Source organism: Heptranchias perlo, unplaced genomic scaffold (assembly GCF_035084215.1).
Source record: "Heptranchias perlo isolate sHepPer1 unplaced genomic scaffold, sHepPer1.hap1 HAP1_SCAFFOLD_182, whole genome shotgun sequence".
Lineage (NCBI taxonomy): Eukaryota > Metazoa > Chordata > Chondrichthyes > Hexanchiformes > Hexanchidae > Heptranchias > Heptranchias perlo.
The window spans coordinates 614,818-637,872 of record NW_027139099.1 but is presented as its reverse complement, the minus strand read 5'-3'; the positions used below and the strand labels follow the sequence as shown (position 1 = coordinate 637,872).

At 44.3% G+C, this 23,055-nt stretch overlaps 1 protein-coding gene across 1 annotated transcript in view; it reads right to left on the bottom strand.

The window, feature by feature from the left end:
* The window catches only part of nipblb (NIPBL cohesin loading factor b), a 690,432-nt gene that overhangs the window by 92,948 nt on the left and 574,429 nt on the right, over nt 1–23,055 (bottom strand). The window contains exons 40-42 of the mRNA XM_067977852.1: nt 21,905–22,059; nt 18,634–18,724; nt 6,781–6,954 (exon numbers count right to left, since the gene is read on the bottom strand). Coding sequence (XP_067833953.1) covers nt 6,781–6,954; nt 18,634–18,724; nt 21,905–22,059 — 420 coding nt within the window. The remainder of the gene's footprint in view (nt 1–6,780; nt 6,955–18,633; nt 18,725–21,904; nt 22,060–23,055) is intronic.

Genomic DNA, 23,055 nt, shown 5'->3' with positions numbered 1-23,055 from the left:
TTCAGTTCTATTCGCAATCCCTCAGAGCAGTCCATGCCCGCATGCAGCAAGACCTGGACAACATCCAGGCTTGGGCTCATAAGTGGCAAGTAACATTCGCACCAGACAAGTACCAGGCAATGACCATCTCCAAGAGTCTAACCACCTCCCCTTGACATTCAACGGCATTACCATCGCCGAATCCCCCACCATCAACATCCTGGGGGTCACCATTGACCAGAAACTTAACTGGACCAACCACATAAATACTGTGGCTGCAAGAGCAGGTCAGAGGCTGGGTATTCTGTGGCGAGTGACTCACCTCCTGACTCCCCAAAGCCTTTCCACCATCTACAAGGCACAAGTCAGGAGTGTGATGGAATCCTCTCCACTTGCCTGGATGAGTGCAGCTCCAACAACACTCAAGAAGCTCGAGGACAAAGCAGCCCACTTGATTGGCACCCCATCCACCTTCAGGAAAGATGTGAAGGCCTTAGAGAGGGTGCAGAAGAGATTTACTAGAATGATTGAGGTATGAGGTGCGAGTTGGCTATGATAGATTGGGGAACTTTACTAAAAGGGATGACGGTGGATACGCAATGGCAAATATTTAAATAACGTGTGCAGGAATTACAATGATTATTCATTCCTGTCTGGTGCAAAAATAAAACAGGAAAGGTGGCTCAACCGTGGCTTACAAAAGAAATTAGGGATAGTATTAGATCCAAAGAGGAGACATATAAAATTGCCAGAAAAAGCAGCAAGCCTGAGGATTGGGAGCAGTTCAGAATTCAGCAAAGGAGGACAAAGTGATTGATTAAGAGGGGAAAAATAGAGTATGAGAGTAAACTAGCAGGGAACATAAAAACTGACTGTAAAAGCTTCTTTAAATATGTCAAGAGAAAAAGATTAGTGAAGACAAATGTAGGTCCCTTACAGTCAGAAAAGGGGGAAATTATAATGGGGAACAAAGAAATGGCAGAACAATTAAACACATACTTTGGTTCTGTCTTCACAAAGGAGTCATGATGTGGAGATGCCGGTGATGGACTGGGGTTGACAATTGTAAACAATTTTACAACACCAAGTTATAGTCCAGCAATTTTATTTTAAATTCACAAGCTTTTGGAGGCTTCCCCCTTCGTCAGGTGAACGATGTGAAATGAAATCCTCGAAATGAAATCGCATTTATAATTCACAGAACAATGCTTGGTGAGTACAGACAGTTTTTTCAACTGCCCGTTGCCAAGGCAATCAGTGTGCAGACAGACAGGTGTTACCTGCCAGGTCTCACAGAATATACAAATCACCAAAAAAAAAACAAACAAAAAAAAACAGAGATAGAGAGGTAGAAACATAGAAAAGACAGCAACTGACCCGTTATATTAAAAACAGATAACATTTGTTCGCTGGTGGGGTAACGTGTAGCGTGACATGAACCCAAGATCCCGGTTGAGGCCGTCCTCATGGGTGCGGAACTTGGCTATCAATTTCTGCTCGACGATTTTGCGTTGTCGTGTGTCTCGAAGGCCGCCTTGGAGTACGCTTACCCGAAGGTCGGTGGATGAATGTCCATGACTGCTGAAGTGTTCCCCGACTGGGAGGGAACCCTCCTGTTTGGCGATTGTTGCGCGGTGAACAGACACCGCGCAACAATCGCCAAACAGGAGGGTTCCCTCCCAGTCGGGGAACACTTCAGCAGTCATGGACATTCATCCACCGACCTTCGGGTAAGTGTACTCCAAGGCGGCCTTCGAGACACACGACAACGCAAAATCGTCGAGCAGAAATTGATAGCCAAGTTCCGCACCCATGAGGACGGCCTCAACCGGGATCTTGGGTTCATGTCACGCTACACGTTACCCCACCAGCGAACAAATGTTATCTGTTTTTAATATAACGGGTCAGTTGCTGTCTTTTCTATGTTTCTACCTCTCTATCTCTGTTTTTTTTTGTTTGTTGTTTTTTTTTTTGGTGATTTGTATATTCTGAGCGACCTGGCAGGTAACACCTGTCTGTCTGCACACTGATTGCCTTGGCAACGGGCAGTTGAAAAAACTGTCTGTACTCACCAAGCATTGTTCTGTGAATTATAAATGCGATTTCATTTCGAGGATTTCATTTCACATCGTTCACCTGACGAAGGGGGAAGCCTCCGAAAGCTTGTGAATTTAAAATAAAATTGCTGGACTATAACTTGGTGTTGTAAAATTGTTTACAATTCACAAAGGAGGGCACAAATAACCTCCCAGAAATGTTAGGGAACCAAGGGTCTAGTGAGAGGGAGGAACTGAAGGAAACCAGTATTAGTAAAAAAAAGTGCTAGGGAAATTAATGGGGCTAAAGGCTGACAAATCCCCAGGGCCTGATAATCTACATCCCAGAGTAGTAAAGGAAGTGGCCCTGGAAATAGTGGATGCATTGGTGATCATCTTCCAAAATTCTATAGACTCTGGAACAGTTCCTACAGATTGGAGGGTGGCAAATGTAAACCCACTATTTAAAAAAGGAGGGTGAGAAAAAACAGGGAATTACAGACCAGTTAGCCTAACATCAGTCGTGGGAAAAATGCTAGTCTATTATAAAAGACGTGACAACAGAACACTTGGAAGGCATTAACGGGATTAAAGCATGGCTTTGTGAAAGGGAAATCACGCTTAACAAATCTACTGGAGTTTTTTTGAGGATGCAACTAGTAGAATAGATAGGGGAGAACCAGTGGATGTGGTGTACTTGGATTTTCAGAAGGCTTTTGATAAGGCCCCACACAAGAGGTTAGTGTGCAAAATTAAAGCACATGGGATTGGGGGGAATATACTGGCATGGATTGAGAATTGGTCGACAGACAGGAAACAGAGAGTAGGAATAAACGGGTCTTTTTCCGGGTGGCAGGCAGTGACTAGTGGGGTACCACAGGGATCAGTGCTTGGGCCCCAGCTATTCACAATATATATCAATGATTTGGATGAGGGAACTAAAAGTAACATTTCCAAGTTTGCAGACGACACAAAGCTGGGGTGGAATGTGAGCTGTGAGGAGGATGTAAAGAGGCTCCAATGTGATTTAGACAAGTTGGGTGAGTGGGCAAGAACATGGCAGATGCAGTAAAACGTGGATAAATGTGAGGTTATCCACTTTGGTTGCAAAAACAGAAAGGCAGATTATTATCTGAATGGTGATAGATTGGGAAAAGGGGAGGTGCAACGAGACCTGGGTGTCCTTGTACACCAGTCGCTGAAAGCAAGCATTCAGATACAGCAAGCAGTTAGGAAGGCGAATGGTATGTTGGCCTTCATTGCAAGAGGATTTGAGTACAGGAGCAGGGATGTCTTACTGCAGTTATACAGGGCCTTGGTGAGACCACATCTGGAGTATTGTGTGCAGTTTTAGTCTCTTTATCTGAGGAAGGATGTCCTTGCCATGGAGGGAGTGCAACGAAGGTTTACCAGACTGATTCCAGGGATGGCAGGACTGACGTATGAGGAGAGATTGGGTCGACAAGGCCTATATTCACTTGAGTTTAGAAGAATGAGAGGTGATCTCATCGAAACATATAAAATTCTAACTGGACTAGACAGACTAGATGCAGGGAGGATGTTCTCGATGGCTGGGGAGTCCAGAACCAGGGGTCACAGTCTCAGGATACGGGAATGCCATTTGGAACTGAGATGAGGAGAAATTTCTTCACTCAGAGGGTGGTGAACCTGTGGAATTCTCTACCACAGAAGACAGTGGAGGCCAAGTCATTAGATGTATTCATGAAGGAGTTAGATATATTTATTAATGCTTAAGGGATCAAGGGATATGGGTAAAAAGCGGGAACAGGGTACTGAGTTAGACTATCAGCCATGATCATTTTGAATGGCGGAGCAGGCCCGAAGGGCCGAACGTCCTACTCTTGTTCCTATTTTCTATGTTTATATCTATGATTCCAGGGATGAGGGACTTTAGTTACGTGGATAGACTGGAGAAGCTGGGGTTTTCTCCTTGGAACAGAGACGGTTGCAAGGAGATTTCATAGAGATATTGAAAATCATGAAGGGTCGATAGAGAAACTGTTCCCATTGACGGAAGGGTCAAGGACCAGAGGACATAGATTTTAAGTGATTGGCAAAAGAACCAAAAGTGACATGAGGAAAAACTTTTTTTTTTAAAAAGACAGCGAGTGGTTAGGATCTGGAATGCACTGCCCGAGGGGGTGGTGGAGGCAGATTCAATCATGGACTTCAAAAGGGAACTGGAAAAAATTTTCAGGCTGGGGAGTGGGTCTAGCTGGATTGCTCTTGCATAGAGCCGGCGTGGACTCGAGGGGCCAAATGCCCTCCTTTCGTGCTGTAACCTATGATTCTATGTGTCTGCCCATTTCACCAGTCTGTCCATATCCTCCTGAAGTCTGTTACTATCCTCCACATTGTTTACTATATTTCAGAGTTTTGTGTCATCTGCAAACTTTGAAATTATACCCTCTGTACCCAAGTCCAGGTCATTAATAAATGTCAAAATGAGCAGTGTTCCTAATACTGACCCCTGGGGAACACCACTGTATACTTCCCTCCAGTCTGAAAAACAACCGTTCACCACTACTGGCTGCTGTCTGTCTCGGAGCTAATTCTGCATCCACGCTGCCACTGTCCCTTTAATGGGCTCTAACTTTGCTAGCAGTCTATTATGTGGCTTGTAGCTTGTGGTTGGGGGTGAATGATGCAGCCCTCTGCTCCTCACTCTGTGAAATCTCACGGAGGGTGCACTATTTGGGCGTGTCGGCAGTCTCTATCAGTCGGTAATCCTTGTCATGCTTCTTACTTGGCAAGAAGAGCAAAACTGCAAACTGTTTGGGTCATCGAGATGCATTCCTGGAATTCGTCACTTTGCTGAAGTAGTGTCCACATCCAACTATCTGCTCCTGGAATCGACAATTGACACTGATCCCCACTTGCATTGTGGCCATGTCTGTCTCAACATCAGGAAATTGAGCCAACCCAGTCTCCACCGCAACACAGACTGCTCTTCTCCAGACACAGCTCGAACATATTATCCCACGGGCCGTCTCTTTAGCAATTATTGGAAAGATGGGACTCAAAATGTTATCGCTCACGACAGAAAGCGAAAAATGATTCACTGCCCACCTTCCACCTGTTGAAACCACCGCCTCATAATCTGCTCCGCCACAAGCAACATTAGCAGCTACTGTTCACGCTTATAGTATTTCCTCCAATGGACTGAGTCAGCATCAACCTGTACACAAATGTTCCAATAGAACATAAACCAGAGGTGAGTGCCATCCAATCTGGGAGCAGTTTGAATGTTTCCGATTGTTGTAACGTGTCTCTCCTGCACTCTCACAATCAGGCTCCTGACGTCCCTTTGCCCTGCAGTGTCTGGGATTGAAGAGGACACGTGGCTCAGTGTGAGTGAACCACTCAAAGCTGCCCACGTATTGGAGCCTGAGATTCACTATCACTGAAAGCAAAAGCATTATTTAGAACAAGATGTGGTCTGGATTCCCATCGGGATGATACACATCACGTACCTGCACCGTGCGACAGGCTCTACTCAGCCGCCATTATATCACTACCACCAACGTAGCCCCCATTTTGCTGACATAAGAACATAAGAAATAGGAGCAGGAGTGGGCCATACGATCCCTCGAGCCTGCTCTGCCATTCAAAAAGATCATGGCTGATCTTCGACCTCAACTCCACTTTCCCGCTCGATCCCCATATCCCTTGATTCCCCGAGAGTCCAAACATCTATCGATCTCAGCCTTGAATATACTCAATGACTCAGCATCCACAGCCCTCTGGGGTAGAGAATTCCAAAGATTCACAACTCTCTGCGTGAAGAAATTCCTCCTCATCTCAGTCTTGAATGACCGACCCCTTATCCTGAGACCGTGCCCCCTCGACTCTCCAGCCAGGGGAAACAGCCTCTCAGCTTCTACCCTGTCAAGCCTCCCTCAGAATCTTATATGTTTCAATGAGATCACCAATGATCTCATTGAAACATATAAAGGATATCTCATTCTTCTAAATTCGAGAGTATAGGCCCATTCTACTTGATCTCTCCTCATAGGACAACCCTCTCATCCCAGGAATTAATCTAGCAAATCTTCTTTGTACCACCTCCAAGGCAAGTATATCCTTCCTTAGATAAGGAGACCAAAACTGTACACAGTACTCCAGGTGAGGTCTCACCAAAGCCCTGTACAATTGCAGCAAGACTTCCTTACTCTTGTACTCCAATCCCCTTGTAATAAAGGAATGCTATTTGCCTTCCTAATTGCTTGCTGTATCTATCTGCATGTTAACTTTTTGTGTTTCTTCTACAAGGCCACCCAAGTCTCTCTGAATACCAACAATTAATAGTTTCTCACCATTTAAAAAGTTTTCTGTTTTTCTATTCTTCCTACCAAAATAAATAACCTCACATTTCCCCACATTATACTCCATCTGCCACCTTTTGCCTACCTGTCTATATCCTTTTGCAGACTCTGTGTCCTCACAGCTTACTTTCCTACCTTGCTTTGTACAACTTCAGGTACAACTTCTGTATTGCCCCAAAGTCATATTGAGAGTGAAGGGCTGCCAGACTCTTCGCTTTGTGATACAGAACATGAAGCAGACTGCCCATATTGCACCAGCTGTGATTCGAAGGCAAACCTGTATATTTTGGGGAAAGGTTTGCGTACGTGCCGTGTTTTACAGGATTTCTGGCCCATGCACACTCTCTGTATTAGTAAACGTCCCTCGGTTGGCTGTGCAGTAAATAAGAGACACAATGGGAAGGTATAGTGCTACTCACAATCTTTATCAGCTTGCTGCATCCGACAGTCCTCCTCTTGCAGGTACGTCTGAAGATTCTTCAGCACCTGGATTTTCAGCCCGATTGAGGCTTCCTTGTCCCGAAGAATATTGTTATACAAATTCTTCACTTCTTGTTCAAACATCAGATCTGGATGCTGGATGAATACGAAGCCTGTAAAAAGAGAGTTGGCACTCAATTCTGACAGGCTGTTCCAGCATTGGGCTCTGGCAGTAGGTTAACAGTGATATGAGCCGCGATAGACTGAAACAAAACCACAGGGTGTGTATAACCCCCTCCCCAATGACAGACGATCACAGAGTTGCAGCTAGTGTGTAACGTAACCTCCTCTCACCCCCTGCCTTCCACACACACAACAGTCCAGAATACCACAAACACAATCAGAGCACAATATCAGCCAAGCATACAACAAATAGAAACAGAAAACACTACAACTAAAGGGGAAAAAAAAGACAAACATATTGGCTGTCAAGGTCATGTTACAATCCTCTGCCTCAACACCAATTTGTACACAGAAAAAAGGCAGTTTCTATAACGGCATGGGGTGATGATTGAAGGAATACGAGCGCTACATCATGTGGATAGGTGGGGAAACTCCAGGGAGTGAGTGAGTTTCCTGGGAACTCCAGCCTCCGAACTACTGTTTCCAAACAATGTGCTACATCATTAATAAAAAGCAAAAACAAACTGCCAATAATAGAAATCTGAAAGAAAAACAGAAAATGCCAGAAGTGTGTGTCAGTCAGCATCTGTGGAGAGAACATACAACTCAACAACTGGGGCTTCAATCCTCCTCCAGAACCACTAATAAATCCAAGAGGGAATTCAGGAGAAACTTCTTTACCCAGAGAGTGGAGAGAATGTGGAATGCTCTCCCACAAGGAGTAGTTGAGGCAAATAGCATAGATGTATTTAAGGGAAAGCTAGATAAACACGAGGGAGAAAGGGATAGAAGGGTATGCTGATAGGGTTAGATGATGTAGGGTGGGAGGAGGCTCGTGTGGAGCATAAACGCCAGCATAGACAAGTTGGGCCAAATGGCCCAATAATATGTTTCTGTGCTGCAGACTTGATGTAAATCTTATGATGATTTCTGAATATAGGAAACATATTACTGAAATAGCGCTGAATTGGGAGTTTCGTGCATTGACTACATTGAAGCTTCATTAAAAGGCATGACGGTGGATAGGCAATGGCTAACATTTAAGGAACAAATGCATGAATTGCAACAATTATACATTCCTTTCTGGTGCAAAAACACAAAAGGGAAAGCAGCCCAATCATGGCTAACAAAAGAAATTAAGGATAGTATTAGATCCAAAGAGGAGTCAGAAAAGTTGCCAGAAAAGGTAGCAAGCCTGAGGATTGGGAGCAGTTTAGAATTCAGCAATAAAAGGACCAAGAGATTGATTAAGAGGGGAAAAATAGAGTATGAGAGTAAACTAGCAAGGAACATAAAAGTGGACTGTAAAAGCTTCTACAAGTATGCAAAAAGAAAAAGATTAGTGAAGATAAATGTAGGTCCCTTACAGTCAGAAACAGGAGAATTTATAATGGGGAACAAGGAAATGGCAGAGCAATTAAACAAATACTTTGGTTCTGTCTTCACGGAAGAGGACACAAATAACTTCCCAGAAATGCTAGGGAACCAAGGGACCAGTGAGAAGGAGGAATTAAAGGAAATTAGTATTAGTAAAAAAATAGTTCTGGAGAAATTAATGGGACTGAAAGCCGATAAATCCCCCGGGCCTGATAATCTGCATCCCAGAGTAATAAAAGAGGTAGCCATGGAAATAGTGGATGCATTAGTTGTCATCTTCCAAAATTCTATAGATTATGGAACAGTTCCTGCAGATTGGAGGGTGGCAAATGTAACCCCACTATTTAAAATAGGAGGGAGAGAGAAAACAGAGAACTACAGACCGGTTAGCCTAACATCAGTAGCAGGGAAAATGCTTCAGTCCATGATAAAGGATGTGATATCAGGACACTTAGAAAATATCAACGGGATTAGACAAAGTCAACATGGATTTATGAAAGGGAAATAGTGTTTGACAAACCTACTGGAGTTTTTTGAGGATGTAATTGGTAGAATAGATAAGGGAGAACCAGTGGATGTGGTTTATTTGGATTTTCAGAAGGCCTTTGATAAAGTCCCACATAAGAGGTTGGTGTGCAAAATTAAAGTACATGGGATTGGGGGGAATATACTGGCACGGATTGAGAATTGGTTAACAGACAGGAAACAGAGAGTAGGAATAAACGGGTCTTTTTCAGGGTGGCAGGCAGTGACTAGTGGGGTACCGCAGGGATCAGTGCTTGGGCCCCAGCTATTCACAATATATATCAATGATTTGGATGAGGGAACTAAATGTAATATTTCCAAGTTTGCTGAAGACACAAAACTAGGTGGGATTGTGAGTTGTGAGGAGGATGCAAAGAGGCTTCAAGGCGATTTGGACAAGTTGGGTGAGTGGGCAAATACATGGCAGATGCAGTATAATGTGGATAAATGTGAAATTATCCACTTCAGAAGGAAAAACAGAAAAGCAGAATATTATTTAATATGATGTGATAGATTGAGAAATGTTGATGTACAAAAGGACCTGGGTGTCCTTGTACACCAGTCACTAAAAGCAAACATGCAGGTGTAGCAAGCAGTTAGGAAGGCAAATGGTATGTTGGCCTTCATTGCAAGAGGATTTGAGTACAGGAGCAAGGATGTCTTACTGCAGTTATGCAGGGCCTTGGTGAGACCACACCTGGAGTATTGTGTGCAGTTTTGGTCTCCTTACCGAAGAAAGGATATACTTGTCATAGAGGGAGTGCAGCGAAGGTTCACCAGACTGATTCCTGGGATGGCAGGACTGTCGTATGAGGAGAGATTGGGTCGACTCGGCCTGTATTCACTCGAGTTCAGAAGAATGAGAGGGGGGTCTCATTGAAACATATAAAATTCTGACAGGGCGAGACAGACTGGATGCAGGGAGGATGTTTCCCCTGGCTGGGGGGGTCCAGAATGAGGGGTCACAGTCTCAGGATATGGGGTAGGACATTTAGGACTGAGACGAGGAGAAATGTCTCACTCAGAGGGTGGTGAACCTGTGGAATTCTCTACCACAGAAGGCTGTGGAGGCCAAGTCACTGAATATATTTAAGAAGGAGCTGGATAGATTTCTAGACACAAAAGGCATCATGGGGTATGGGGAGAGAGCAGGAACATGGTATTGAGATAGAGGATCAGCCATGATCATATTGAATGGCGGAGCAGGCTCAAAGGGCCAAATGGCCTACTCCTGCTCCTATTTTCTATGTTTCTACCCTCCAACGGAAACAAAAGACTGGAAGATCCGGCTACCCAGAGCTGATCTTCAATTCGCATTACTCTGTCTGAAGTCATATAAAAGCAATGAAGAAATGTTCCCTATTTGACACATGAAGTGCTGCTTCCATCACACTCCCATTAACCAAAGACCAGTTGAACATTTCTCCTTTCAGATGCTGACTGGCCTCTGGTGTATTCCCAGCATTCACAAATCTTAACACCCCAACCATAAATTAGAGGCACGAACCAGCATTTTGAAAGACAAGAGCCCAAAGCATTGACTTGTCTGTTCCCTCCACAAATTCTGTCTGACAGAGTGTTTGTAGCATTTTGTGTTTTTATTTATTTTCCATCATTTGAAGCTTTTTTTGTTTTTTATTAATGAATTAGCAGTGGAGCACAGAGTGAACACCTCAGAGTTTGGTGAGTGTGGGAGTTTGATGAAGTGGGGGAAGGGGGTGCTGCTTTGCCTTGCTTTTCCTAACTTTTCCTGCAGAGCGGCGGCAAGCAACCTTGGACCTGGTCCTGTGTAATGAGCCAGGATTAATTAATAATGTCCTAGTTAAGGATCCCCTTGGAATGAGTGACCATAACATGGTTACATTCCATATCCAATTCGAGGGTGAGAAGGTTGGTTCTCAAACAAGCGTACTGAGCTTGAATAAAGGAGACTATGATGGTATGAGAGCAGAATTGATTAAAGTGGACTGTGAAAATAGATTAAAGGGTAAGACGGTACATGAGCAGTGGTGTTCATTTAAGGAGTTATTTTACAACTTTCAAAAAATATATATTCCATTGAGGAAAAAAGGGTGTAAAAGAAATGACAGCCATCCGTGGCTAAGTAAAGAAATTAAGGATAGCATCCGACTAAAAACAAGGACATATAAGGTAGCCAAACTTAGTGGGAGGATAGAAGATTGGGAAGTCTTCAAAAGACAGCAAAAAGTAACAAAAGGATTGATTAAGAAAGGGAAGATAGATTATGAAAATAAATTAGCAAAAAATATAAAAACAGATAGCAAGAGTTTCTATAGTTATATAAAAAGAAAAAGGGTGGCTAAGGCAAACGTAGGTCCCTTAGAGGATGAGACCGGGAAATCTATGGTGGGAAACATGGAGATGGCAAAAATGCTGAAGAAATATTTTGTTTCAGTCTTTACGGTAGAGGACACTAAGAATATCCCAACACTGGACAAACAGGGGGCTCTGGGGGGGGAGGAGCTAAATACGATTAAAATCACTAAGGAATTGGTACTCAGTAAATTAATGGGACTCAAGGTGGATAAATCCCCTGGACCTGATGGCTTACATCCTAGGCTCTTGAGGGAAATGGCAGTAGGGATTGTGGATGCTTTGGTAATAATTTTCCAAAATTCTCTGGACTCGGCAAAGGTCCCGGCAGATTGGAAAACTGCTAATGTAACACCCTTATTTAAAAAGGGTAGTAGGCAGAAGGCTGGAAATTATAGACCAGTTAGCCTAACATCTGTGGCGGGTAAAATTTTGGAGTCTATTATTAAGGAGACAGTAGCGGAATTTGGATAAACATAATTTAACAGGACAAAGTCAGCATGGCTTTACGAAGGGGAAGTCACGTCTGACAAATTTGCTTGAGTTCTTTGAGGACATAACGTACAGGGTGGATAAAGGGGAACCAGTGGATGTAGTGTATTTAGACTTCCAGAAGGCATTCAACAAGGTGCCACATGAAAGATTATTGCTCAAGATAAAGAATCACTGGATTGGGGGTAATATTCTGGCATGGGTGGAGGATTGGTTATCTAACAGGAAGCAGAGAGTTGGGATAAATGGTTCATTCTTGGACTGGCAACCAGTGGCCAGTGGTGTTCCGCAGGGGTTGGTGCTGGGTCCCCAACTCTTTACAATCTATATTAACGATTTGGAGGAGGGGACCGAGTGTAATGTATCAAAGTTTGCAGACGATACAAAGATGGGAGGGAAAGTAGAGAGCGAGGAGGACATAAAAAACCTACAAGGGGATATAGACAGGCTGGGTAAGTGGGCGGAGATTTGGCAGATGCAATACAATATTGGAAAATGTGAGGTTATGCACTTTGGCAGGAAAAATCAGAGAGCAAGTTATTATCTTAATGGCAAGAAACTGGAAAGTACTGCAGTACAAAGGGATCTGGGGGTCCTAGTGCAAGAAAATCAAAAAGTTAGTATGCAGGTGCAGCAGGTGATCAAGAAGGCCAACAGAATGTTGGCTTTTATTGGTCAGGGGATAGAACATAAAAACAGGGAGGTATTGCTGCAGTTATATAAGGTATTGGTGAGACCGCACTGGAATACTGCATTCAGTTTTGGTCTCCATACTTAAGAAAAGACATACTTGCTCTCGAGGCAGTACAAAGAAGGTTCACTCGGTTAATCCCGGGGATGAGGGGGCGGACATATGAGGAGAGGTTGAGTAGATTGGGACTCTACTCATTGGAGTTCAGAAGAATGAGAGGCGATCTTATTGAAACATATAAGATTGTGAAGGGGCTTGATCGGGTGGATGCGGTAAGGATGTTCCCAAGGATGGGTGAAACTAGAACGAGGGGGCATAATCTTAGAATGAGGGGCTGCTCTTTCAAAACTGAGATGAGGAGAAACTTCTTCACTCAGAGGGTGGTAGGTCTGTGGAATTTGCTGCCCCAGGAAGCTGTGGAAGCTACATCATTAAATAAATTTAAAACAGAAATAGACAGTTTCCTCGAAGTAAAGGGAATTAGGGGTTACGGGGAGCGGGCAGGAAATTGGACATGAATTTAGATTTGAGGTTAGGATCAGATCAGCCATGATCTTATTGAATGGCAGAGCAGGCTCGAGGGGCCGATTGGCCGACTCCTGCTCCTATTTCTTATGTTCTTGTGTGGACCTGAGCAGCAGAAGACTGAGAGTGGGGACAGAAGCAGCAGCAGACCTGCAACAAGAGAAAACTACTATGTGACGTCACAGGTGAGGAAGGAGTGTCCGAGAGGCGAGTACAGTATAAAAGGAGAGACCGAGAGTGGGAGGAGAGTCTGAGAGGTGAACGCAGGGTAAATCTAAGGCAAGTCATGGCTGCAGAGCTCGCACCCGCGATATGCTCCTCCTGCACGATGTGGGAAGTCATGGACACGACCAGTGTCCCTGGCGACCATATGTGCAGGAAGTGTGTCCAGCTGCAGCTACTGGCAAACCGCATTTCAGAGCTGGAGCTGCGGGTGGATTCACTGTGGAGCATCCGCGATGCTGAGATTATCGTGGACAGCACATTCAAGTGAGGTGGTCACACCGCAGGTAAAGATTACGCAGGCAGAAAGGAAATGGGTGACCGCCAGGCAGAGTAAAAGGACTAGGGAGGTAGAGCAGGAGTCCCCTGGGGCCATCTCCCTCTCAAACAGATATTCCGCTTTGGATACTGTTGTGGGAGATGGCTTATCAGGGGAAAGCAGCAAGAGCCAAGTTCGGGGCACCACGGGTGGCTCTGCTGCACAGGAGGGGAGGAATAAGAGTGGCAGGGCCATAGTGATAGGGGATTCAATTGTAATGGGAACAGATAGGCGTTTCTACGGCCGTAAACGTGACTCCAGGATGGTATGTTGCCCCCCTGGTGCTAGGGTCAAGGATGTTGCGGAGCAGCTTCATGACATTCTGGAGGGGGAGGGTGAACAGCCAGTAGTCGTGGTCCATATCAGTACCATTGACATAGGTAAAAAAAGGGATGAGGTCCTGCAAGGTGAATTCAAGGAGTTAGGAGATAAATTAAAAAGCAGGACCTCAAAGGTAGTGATCTCAGGATTACTACCAGTGCCATGTGCTAGTGAGTATAGGAACAGGAGAATAGACCGGATGAATGCGTGGCTGCAGGGATGGTGTAGGAGGGAGGGATTTAGATTCCTGGGACATTGGGATCGGTTCTGGGGAAGGTGGGACCTGCACAAGCGGAACGGGTTACACCCGAGCAGGACCGGGACCAACATCCTCGCAGGGGTGTTTGCTAGTGCTGTTGGGGAAGGTTTAAACTAGATTGGCAGAGGGATGGGAACCTGAGCGGGGAGTCAGAAAGGAGTAAAGTTGAGAGCAGCAAGAGAGGGGAAGACCCAGGGGAAATTTACAATACAAATAGTACAAACAGTTGTTCGAGAACAAGTGAAAGGGAAAAGCGTAGAGCAGCAGAAAGAAAGTGTACTTTAGACACTGCAGATAAAGTAAAAACTAGAAGGCGTAAGGCGATTAACCCAGCATCAAAGCTGAAGGTCAGACTAGGGTGTGTGGACCAACTAAGTTCTATATACAAATGCATGGAGTATAAGGAATAAATTAAATGAACTACAGGTTCAAATTCAAATTGGAGGGTATGACATGATAGCTATTACTGAGACATGGCTGCAGGATGGTCAGGATTGGGAACTAAATATACCGGGTTATAAGGTCCAGAGGAGAGACAGGGAAAATGGAAGAGGGGGAGGAGTAGCCTTAATGATTAGAGATGAATTCACTTCAATGATAAAGGAGGATATAACAAGAGGTAAGCAGACAACAGAGACCTTACGGGTTGAATTGAGAAATAGGAAAGGATCTAAGACTATCGTGGGAATTGTGTTTAGGACCCCTAGCAGCAGCTCTGAAGTGCTAGATTGTATAAATGCAGAGATTAGACAAGCTTATAAGAAAGGCATAGTGGTCTCAATGGGGGACTTCAACCTTCACATAGATTGGGGAAAGCAGACGAGCAACTGTCAGAAAGGTAGTGAATTTCTTGAGTGTGTCTGGGATAGTTTTCTACAGCAGTATGTCCTGGAGGCAACAAGGGGGCAAGCCATACTAGATTTAGTAACGAGTAATGAACCAGATTTAGTTGACAGCTTAACTGTGCATGAACATCTATCCAATAGCGATCATAACATGATCGAGTTCAATGTAGTGTTTGAAAGGGAAAAAAGTGAGTCAGCTGCTAAGATTCTAGACTTGGGTAAGGCCGACTTCAATGGGATGAGACAGAGACTGTCCACAGTAAACTGGGCAAATCTGTTAATGGTTAAAACGACTGATGATCAGTGGGAAATGTTTAAAGAAACATTTAATGTGATGCAGAACCGGTTTATACCCCTGAGGGGCAAGAACTCTACTTGCCAAAAAAAAACAGCCATGGACAACTAAAGAGGTAAGGGACAGCATAAGACATAAGGAAAGGGCATACAAAAAGGCAAAAAATGGCACAAATCCTGGCGAATGGGAAAGATACAAAGATCAACAAAAGGTCACAAAACAGATAGTAAGAGCTACAAAAAGACTGTATGAAAAGAAACTTGCAAGGGATATCAAAACCAATACGAAGAACTTTTATCGTTATATTAGGAAAAAGAGGGTGGTTGTGCCTGACAAACCTGATTGAATTTTTTGAAGAAGTGACTAAAGTAGTGGATAGGGGAATGTCAATGGATATTGTTTATATGGACTTCCAGAAGGCATTTGATAAGGTCCCACATAAAAGACTGTTAAGTAAGTTAGAAGCATCAGAAGGAACAGGAGTAGGCCATTCAGCCCCTCGTGCCTGCTCCGCCATTTGATAAGATCATGGCTGATCTGTGATCTAACTCCATATACCTGCCTTTGGCCCATATCCCTTAATACCTTTGGTTGCCAAAAAGCTATCTATCTCACATTTAAATTTAGCAATTGAGCTAGTATCAATTGCCGTTTGCGGAAGAGAGTTCCAAACTTCTACCACCCTTTGTGTGTAGAAATGTTTTCTAATCTCACTCCTGAAAGGTCTGGCTCTAATTTTTAGACTGTGCCCCTGACTCCTAAAATCCCCAACCAGCGGAAATAGTTTCTCTCTATCCACCCTATCCGTTCCCCTTAATATCTTATAAACTTCGATCAGATCACCCCGTAACCTTCTAAACTCTTGGAGAATACAACCCCAATTTGTGTAAACTCTCCTCGTAACTTAACCCTTGAAGTCCGGGTATCATTCTAGTAAACCTACGCTGCACTCCCTCCAAGGCCAATATGTCCTTCCGAAGGTGCGGTGCCCAGAACTGCTCACAGTACTCCAGGTGCGGTCTAACCAGGGTTTTGTATAGCTGCAGCATAACCTCTGCCCCCTTGTACTCCAGTCCTCTGGATATAAAGGCCAGCATTCCATTAGCCTCATTAATTATTTTCTGCACCTGTTCATGACACTTCAATGATCTATGTACCAGAACCCCTAAGTCCCTTTGGACATCCACTGTTTTTAACTTTTTACCATTTACAAAGTACCCTGTTCTATCCTTTTTTGATCCAAAGTGGATGACCTCACATTTGTCTACATTGAATTCCATTTGCCACAGTTTTGCCCATTCACCTAATCTATCAATATCGCTTTGTAATTTTATGTTTTCATCTACACTGCTTACAATGCCACCAATCTTTGTGTCATCGGCAAACTTAGATATGACACTTTCTATGCCTTCATCTAAGTCATTAATAAATATTGTGAATAAATGAGGCCCCAAGACAGATCCCTGCGGGACTCTACTAGTCACATCCTGCCAATGTGAGTACCTACCCATTATCCCTACTCTCTGTCGCCTTTCGCTCAGCCAACTTCCTAACCAAGTCCGTACTTTTCCCTCGATTCCATGGGCTTCTATCTTAGCTAACAGTCTCTTATGTGGGACCTTATCAAATGCCTTCTGGAAGTCCACATAAATAACATCCATTGACATTCCCCTGTCCACTACTTTAGTCACCTCTTCAAAAAATTCAATCAGGTTTGTCAGATCCATGCTGGCTCTCTCTAATTAACTGAAAATTCTCGAGGTGTTCAGTCACCGTATCCTTAATTGTAGACTCTAGCATTTCCCCACAACAGATGTTAGGCTAACTGGTCTATAATTCCCTGGTTTCCCTTTCTCTCCTTTCTTAAAAAGCGGAGTGGCATGTGCCTCAACTACTTCTTGTGGTAGCGAGTGCCACATTGCTCCAAGTGTGGTGTAACCAAGGTCCTATACAAGTTTCATATAACTTCGCTGCTTTTCAATTCTATCCCTGTAGAAATGAACCCCAGTGCTTGGTTTGCTTTTTTTATAGCCGAGTTTCCAACATTGCAAAAGTGACTGCGCTTCAAGTGGAGTGCTCCTTTGGCTGCGGGAGCTTTGTGACGTCCTCGGGTCGTGAAAGGCGCTATCGAAATGTACGTTCTTTAATCTGAATAGCATCCTCTTGGTGCTAGTCTGTGACCTATAGACACCCGCATGCACGTGGTCCATTGGCAAGCCTGAGATCGGTAGATATTTGTTAGCTAAGGGAACGAAGGTGGGTAAACGGAGCTGAGGTACAGATCGGCCACGGTCTAACTGAACGGCGCAACAGGCTCGCGGGGCCAATTGGCCTCCTCCCATGTTCTTATAAGCCCGGGGAACATAGGAACAGGAGTAGGCCATTCAGCCCCTCGTGCCTGCTCCGCCATTTGATAAGATCATGGCTGATCTGTGATCTAACTCCATATACCTGCCTTTGGCCCATATCCATTAATACCTTTGGTTGCCAAAAACCTATCTATCTCACATTTAAATTTAGCAATTGAGCTAGTATCAATTGCTGTTTGTGGAAGAGAGTTCCAAACTTCTACCACCCTTTGTGTGTAGAAATGTTTTCTAATCTCACTCCTGAAAGGTCTGGCTCTAATTTTTAGACTGTGAGAAGGAGGAGATCTGTGAGACTGGGGCGGAGAAGATCAGACCATTCTCAAGGAGTAGGGTCAGGTAGATGCCTGAAAGGTGGTGGAAGCAGATTCAATCGTGGCTTTCAAAAAGGAATTGGATAAATATTTGAAGGTAAAAAATTTGCAGGGCTATGGGGAAAGAATGGGGGAATGGGACTGTCTGGATTTGCTCTTTCAAAGAGCCGGTACGGGCTTGATGGACCGAATGGTCTCCTTCTGTGCTGGAACCAATATATGATTCTATGCGTGGATGCAATCTATCCGGTCCAGCGATTTTATCCGCTCTAAGTTTGATTAGTTTATCAATTGTCTTCCCCATTTCTATCTTAAATGTCTTGATATCTTTCAATGTCATACTCACCATGTTAGTCTCTCTGGTAAATACTGAGGGAAAGTAATTATTCAATATTTCTGCCATTTCGTTGTCATTACCTGTGAGTTTACCTTGTGTATCCTTTAGTGGCCCTATCTCTACCTTGATTATTCTTTTGTTATCTGTCTGTAGAATACTTTTTCTTTTTACATTCTTCGATAATTTAATTTCATACTTCCTGTTTATTTTCCTAATTGTTTTTTTGACTTCTTTCCTAACCTCTTCCTATTCCCTTTTGTCATCCTCTCCTTCATTGTCTGTGTACTTAGTGCATGCCTTTTTCTTTAGTTTCAATTTTACCCTCATCTCTGATTCATCCATGGTGTTGCATTATTGGCTCGTTTGTTCAGAGGAATATATTTCTGCTGAACTCGATCAATCACTGTTTTAAATATTACTGGTACAGTAACAATTTACACCACTTACCCAACCCTATGATTGCTTTGGTCTGAACTTCTTCATCTTCATGTTTTGTGAAGTAGAGCAGCAGTTCTAGCACCTTCTCTTTAATAACCACCTGAATGTGAAGAGGATAGAAAAGTGAGCTCAGTAAATACCAAAAACCAAGAAATTTAATTCCTCATTCATTTTCTTCTATAAAAAGGGCTAGTACTTTGAACAAAATGTACTGCCCCTTCCTAGACTTTTCTTCCACTTTAACTTTGGATTAGAGAGTGTCCTGAGTGCCATTGTGTGAAAGTTTAACAGGAATGATCCAATCTTGCATCTGATGCCATTACATCCATGTGTCCCATCCTGCATCCCAAGGAGAGACAAGGAATCAAGTCCTATGATGTGATTGTGCTTCTGTAATACACCAGGGAGGTCTGGAAGTGAACACACATGAAGAGCAGATCCTGCACTGGCTCTGGGTGGGACTTCTCTCAGTTGAGCAATCCCAGCTTCCTGCAGTTACAATGTAAACAGTCGTCTACACTGAATTTTGAGAGGGAGCTGAAAAGCTAATCAAGTTTGTAGGGGTGAATGTGAAGCAGCTAAAGCAAGGCTACCATTATTGAAAACACTTCCAGAACATTGGTGAATGGTAGCACCTGTGCAGCTAGCCATCCTTCTGGATGCACTACCTGCAAGTCCAGGAACATCACCATCAAGAATGAGGCTGTCAAGACACTTATGCTCTACGTGCTGTACAGATTTCCTCCCACTGGAAACAGCAGTAGAACCTGCAGCTTTCCTGGCTTAAAGAAACCTTCTGTATTTCTTGGGAAAGAATAACCTTTATCTTTGAAGCTAGCCCCCTTGTTAGAAGTATTTTGCAACTCAAAAAAATCATCTTCAATTTTTTGGGGGGTGAAAGTTGTCTCACAGAAACAGACAATAGCCCATCTCTCTCGCCCATGCATCCAATATGACAAGGTATCACTTGCTTGCAACATGTTTCTGTCTGGCTCTTTTAGCAGCACCTGTTGCCTTAAAATGAACCCCGCCTTTGTCCAGAGAGTAGATATCTGGCCATATGGTATATGGTTTAGGAGTCTTGCCTGAGATTGTTTTCATGTTCTGCTGGTAATTCTTGCAGCATCCCTCAATATGGTCCAGGAAGTGTTATTCCCCTTTAGTCAGAACCTCTAACAGCTGCAAATCCATAAACTTGAAATTTTCAGTCAGGAACACTTGTTTAACAAGAGGAAACCTGCAGTAACCTGGAGCGTGGACTGTGGATTATTGCAGCAATTTCGCAGTCTGCATTATGTTCGAAATGTCTCTCTGGCTGACACAGCTAACAGGCACAACGTCTGAATACAGTATTAACTACTGGTTGGTGGATGAATTGCACTCGGGTTTAAATTTCAATCCTTGTGTGGATTCTCCGTTTCCTCTCTTCAAATGTACCATTACCGCTCAGCTCTACGCCCACCTCCCACAATCCTGTTCAAATCCTTTCAGTCCGGTTTCTATCCTGCCACAGCACTGAGCCCATTATGGTCAAATGCACTAACATTCTTTCCAGTGTAACTGGGTGTGTTATCCCTCCAGTCCTCTGATCTCTCATGGGCAGCTATGCCAGTCTTCTCCACTGCCTCTCCTCCAAAGCCCACCTCCATGGACTGCCTTTACATGATTCTGCTCATGGTTGTCCTAACACAGCTAGCACACTGACAGCAATGGCTGCTTCTTCCATCCTCCAAGGTCACCTCTGGAGGAACCCAGAGTTTCATCTTGGCATCCGTTCCCCATTTACATTCTGCTCCCATAGGCATTGTCTTCAGCTGCCGGCACAAACTCCCTTCCCCAGCCACTGATACCAGCCCCCTCCCTAGCCACTGTCTCAAGCTGAACTGGAGTGTTTGAAACCTTGGCATCCTATTTGATCATGAGCGGAGCTTCCAGCCTCCATCAGCAAGTTTGCCTACTTCCGCCTCCATAACATCACCTGTCTCCGCCCCGCCTCAGCTCATCTGCTGCTGAAACCCTCATCAATACCTTTATTACCTCCAGACTCCACTATTCCAATGCTCGCCTGCCCGGCCTCACAACTTCCACCCTCCATAAACTTGAGCTCATCCAAAACTCTGCCCCGTATCCTAACTCGCACCAAGTCCCGTTCACCCATCACCCCTGTGCTCGCTGACCTACATTGGCTCCCGGTCCAACAACGCCTCAATTTTAAAATTCTTATCTTGGTTTTCAAATCCCTCCATGGCCCTCGCCCCTCCCTACCTCTGTAACCTTCTCCAGCGCTACAACCCTCTGAGATCTCTACGCTCCTCCAACTCAGGCCTTTTGTACATCCCCTACTTCCTTCGCCCCACCATTGGCGGCTGTACCTTCAGCTGCCTAGGCCTTAAGCTCTCCTCTCTAAATCTTTCTGTCTCTACCTCTCTCATCTCCTTTTAGATCCTCCTTAAAACCTACCTCTTTGACCAAGCTTTTAGTCACCTGTCCTACTCCTCCTTTGGTTCGGTGCCAATTTTTGTCTGATAAATTTTTGTCCTGTGAAGGGGCTAAGGACGTTCTAGTACGGTAAAGGCTATAAAATTCAAGCTACTGTTGTTGTATTTCACCTGCACACAGACCAACGCAGAAGAATGAATCGATTTCTGTGTAATACAGTTTATACATCGCATCAGAAAGGGTGAGCTTTCATTAGTACCAAATATACTTTGTGCTTCACCACAGGGTTGATAATGAGTGATACTTCCAAATCCAATGCAACGCTCTGTGTGGGAGGGCTGAAGAATGATTGAACCTGAAGAATCAGAGGAACTAATGTCTTCTTTACTACCATTCAGCTCCATAATATCTGGTGGTCTTGCTTGAGCCAGGTGTTGTGGTGAAAAGACCATGTCTGCAGGGGCTAATGGTTCAATGGTACATTAAACTATGCCGAATTTGAGCTGAGATCTGGCCCTTGTATACAACCACGAATTGGCTATGTGATTATCATCACATGGATTGAGCAGCTCAATCAAAGCCACCCAGTGGCGACGCACTGTTCGATACAAAGTTTTGAAAAAGACTGGATCGGTGCTACAGCTTCAGTGTCAGTTGTCACGTGTGAACCTGGAGGGAGGAGAAATGGGGTTGCTGGAGCACGTTGAGGCTGGAAGCTGTGACTTGCTTCTTAGTAAGAATCTTCACAATTCTTTATACATCAAGAATTTATCTAAAGGAGTCTTTAAGATGATTAACTATAAGATTAACTACCCCATAATTAGAGATGCACAATTACTACCTTAGTGTTGCCTTTAAACTCTTCTTGATCAAAGTCAAAGTGACGGCACAGTGCACCGACAGTAAAAAGGGAACGAAGGAGGGCAGGTTTATTGCCAACCAGAGCGGTGCTGTTGGAATCCTCCTGGTGCTGTGCCTTTAGCTTCGTTAGGGCACCTGTCACGTCAGTAAAACACAATTTTATTAGAATTACTACAAAAACAATGACCTCTTATCATAGGCTTCATGCTTTGAAGACCAACCTCCACCTGCAACAGGATGTTGGTCACCGGCCACGCAACATCAATTTTGAGCACTATCCCATTACAAAGTTCGTGCCTGTCGCCCTGCTGAACTGTGTAACATGCCCCATCAGGGATGCACCTTCATCTGAGTACAGCCAAGACCTCAAAAACAGTAGAATAGTGACACCAACAACAAAGGGATTGATCTCCCAGCTCCTCCAAGCTGCGGCAGATCAGATAGAGAAACGAGGTGCAGGCATGAGGGCCTTTATATATAATGAAGGAAAAGGGGTTGGTGGTACATAATCGAGTAGGTAAATGTGATTAGAACTATTTGCTACTGTAAACAGTAAATGCCGACACGGACCAGTTGGCCAAATAGCCTGTTTCCGTGCTGTGACTTCTATGTATTTCAATATATGCAAAGATCGAGATTCAAGGCAGGTAATCCGACATTATTCCTCATCAAGCCATAATTTCCCATTCCGTCAATGACCTCATCTCCTCTGGAGATCTTCCCCCACGTCCTCCAACCTCAGTCTCCCAATCCCACACAGGCCCCTTCTACCTCCTTCCCAAGATCCACAAACAGGACTGCCCTAGGAGACCCATCTTTTCAGGCAGTTCTTGCCCAGGGAACTTATTTCCTCCCATCTCGACTCTTTTTCCTCTCCTTGTCCAGTCTCTTTCGACCTACGTCCCCCTTTCACCATGGACGTCCAGTCGCTCTACACCTCCATCCCCCACCAGGATGGCCTGCGGGCCCTCCGCTTCTTCCTTGAACGGAGGCCAAACCAGTCCCCATCCACCACCACCCTCCTCCACCTGGCTGAACTTGTTCTTACATTAAACAACTTCTCCTTTGACTCCACTCACTTCCTCTAAATAAAAGGTGTCGCTATGGGAACCCGTATGGGTCCCAGCCATG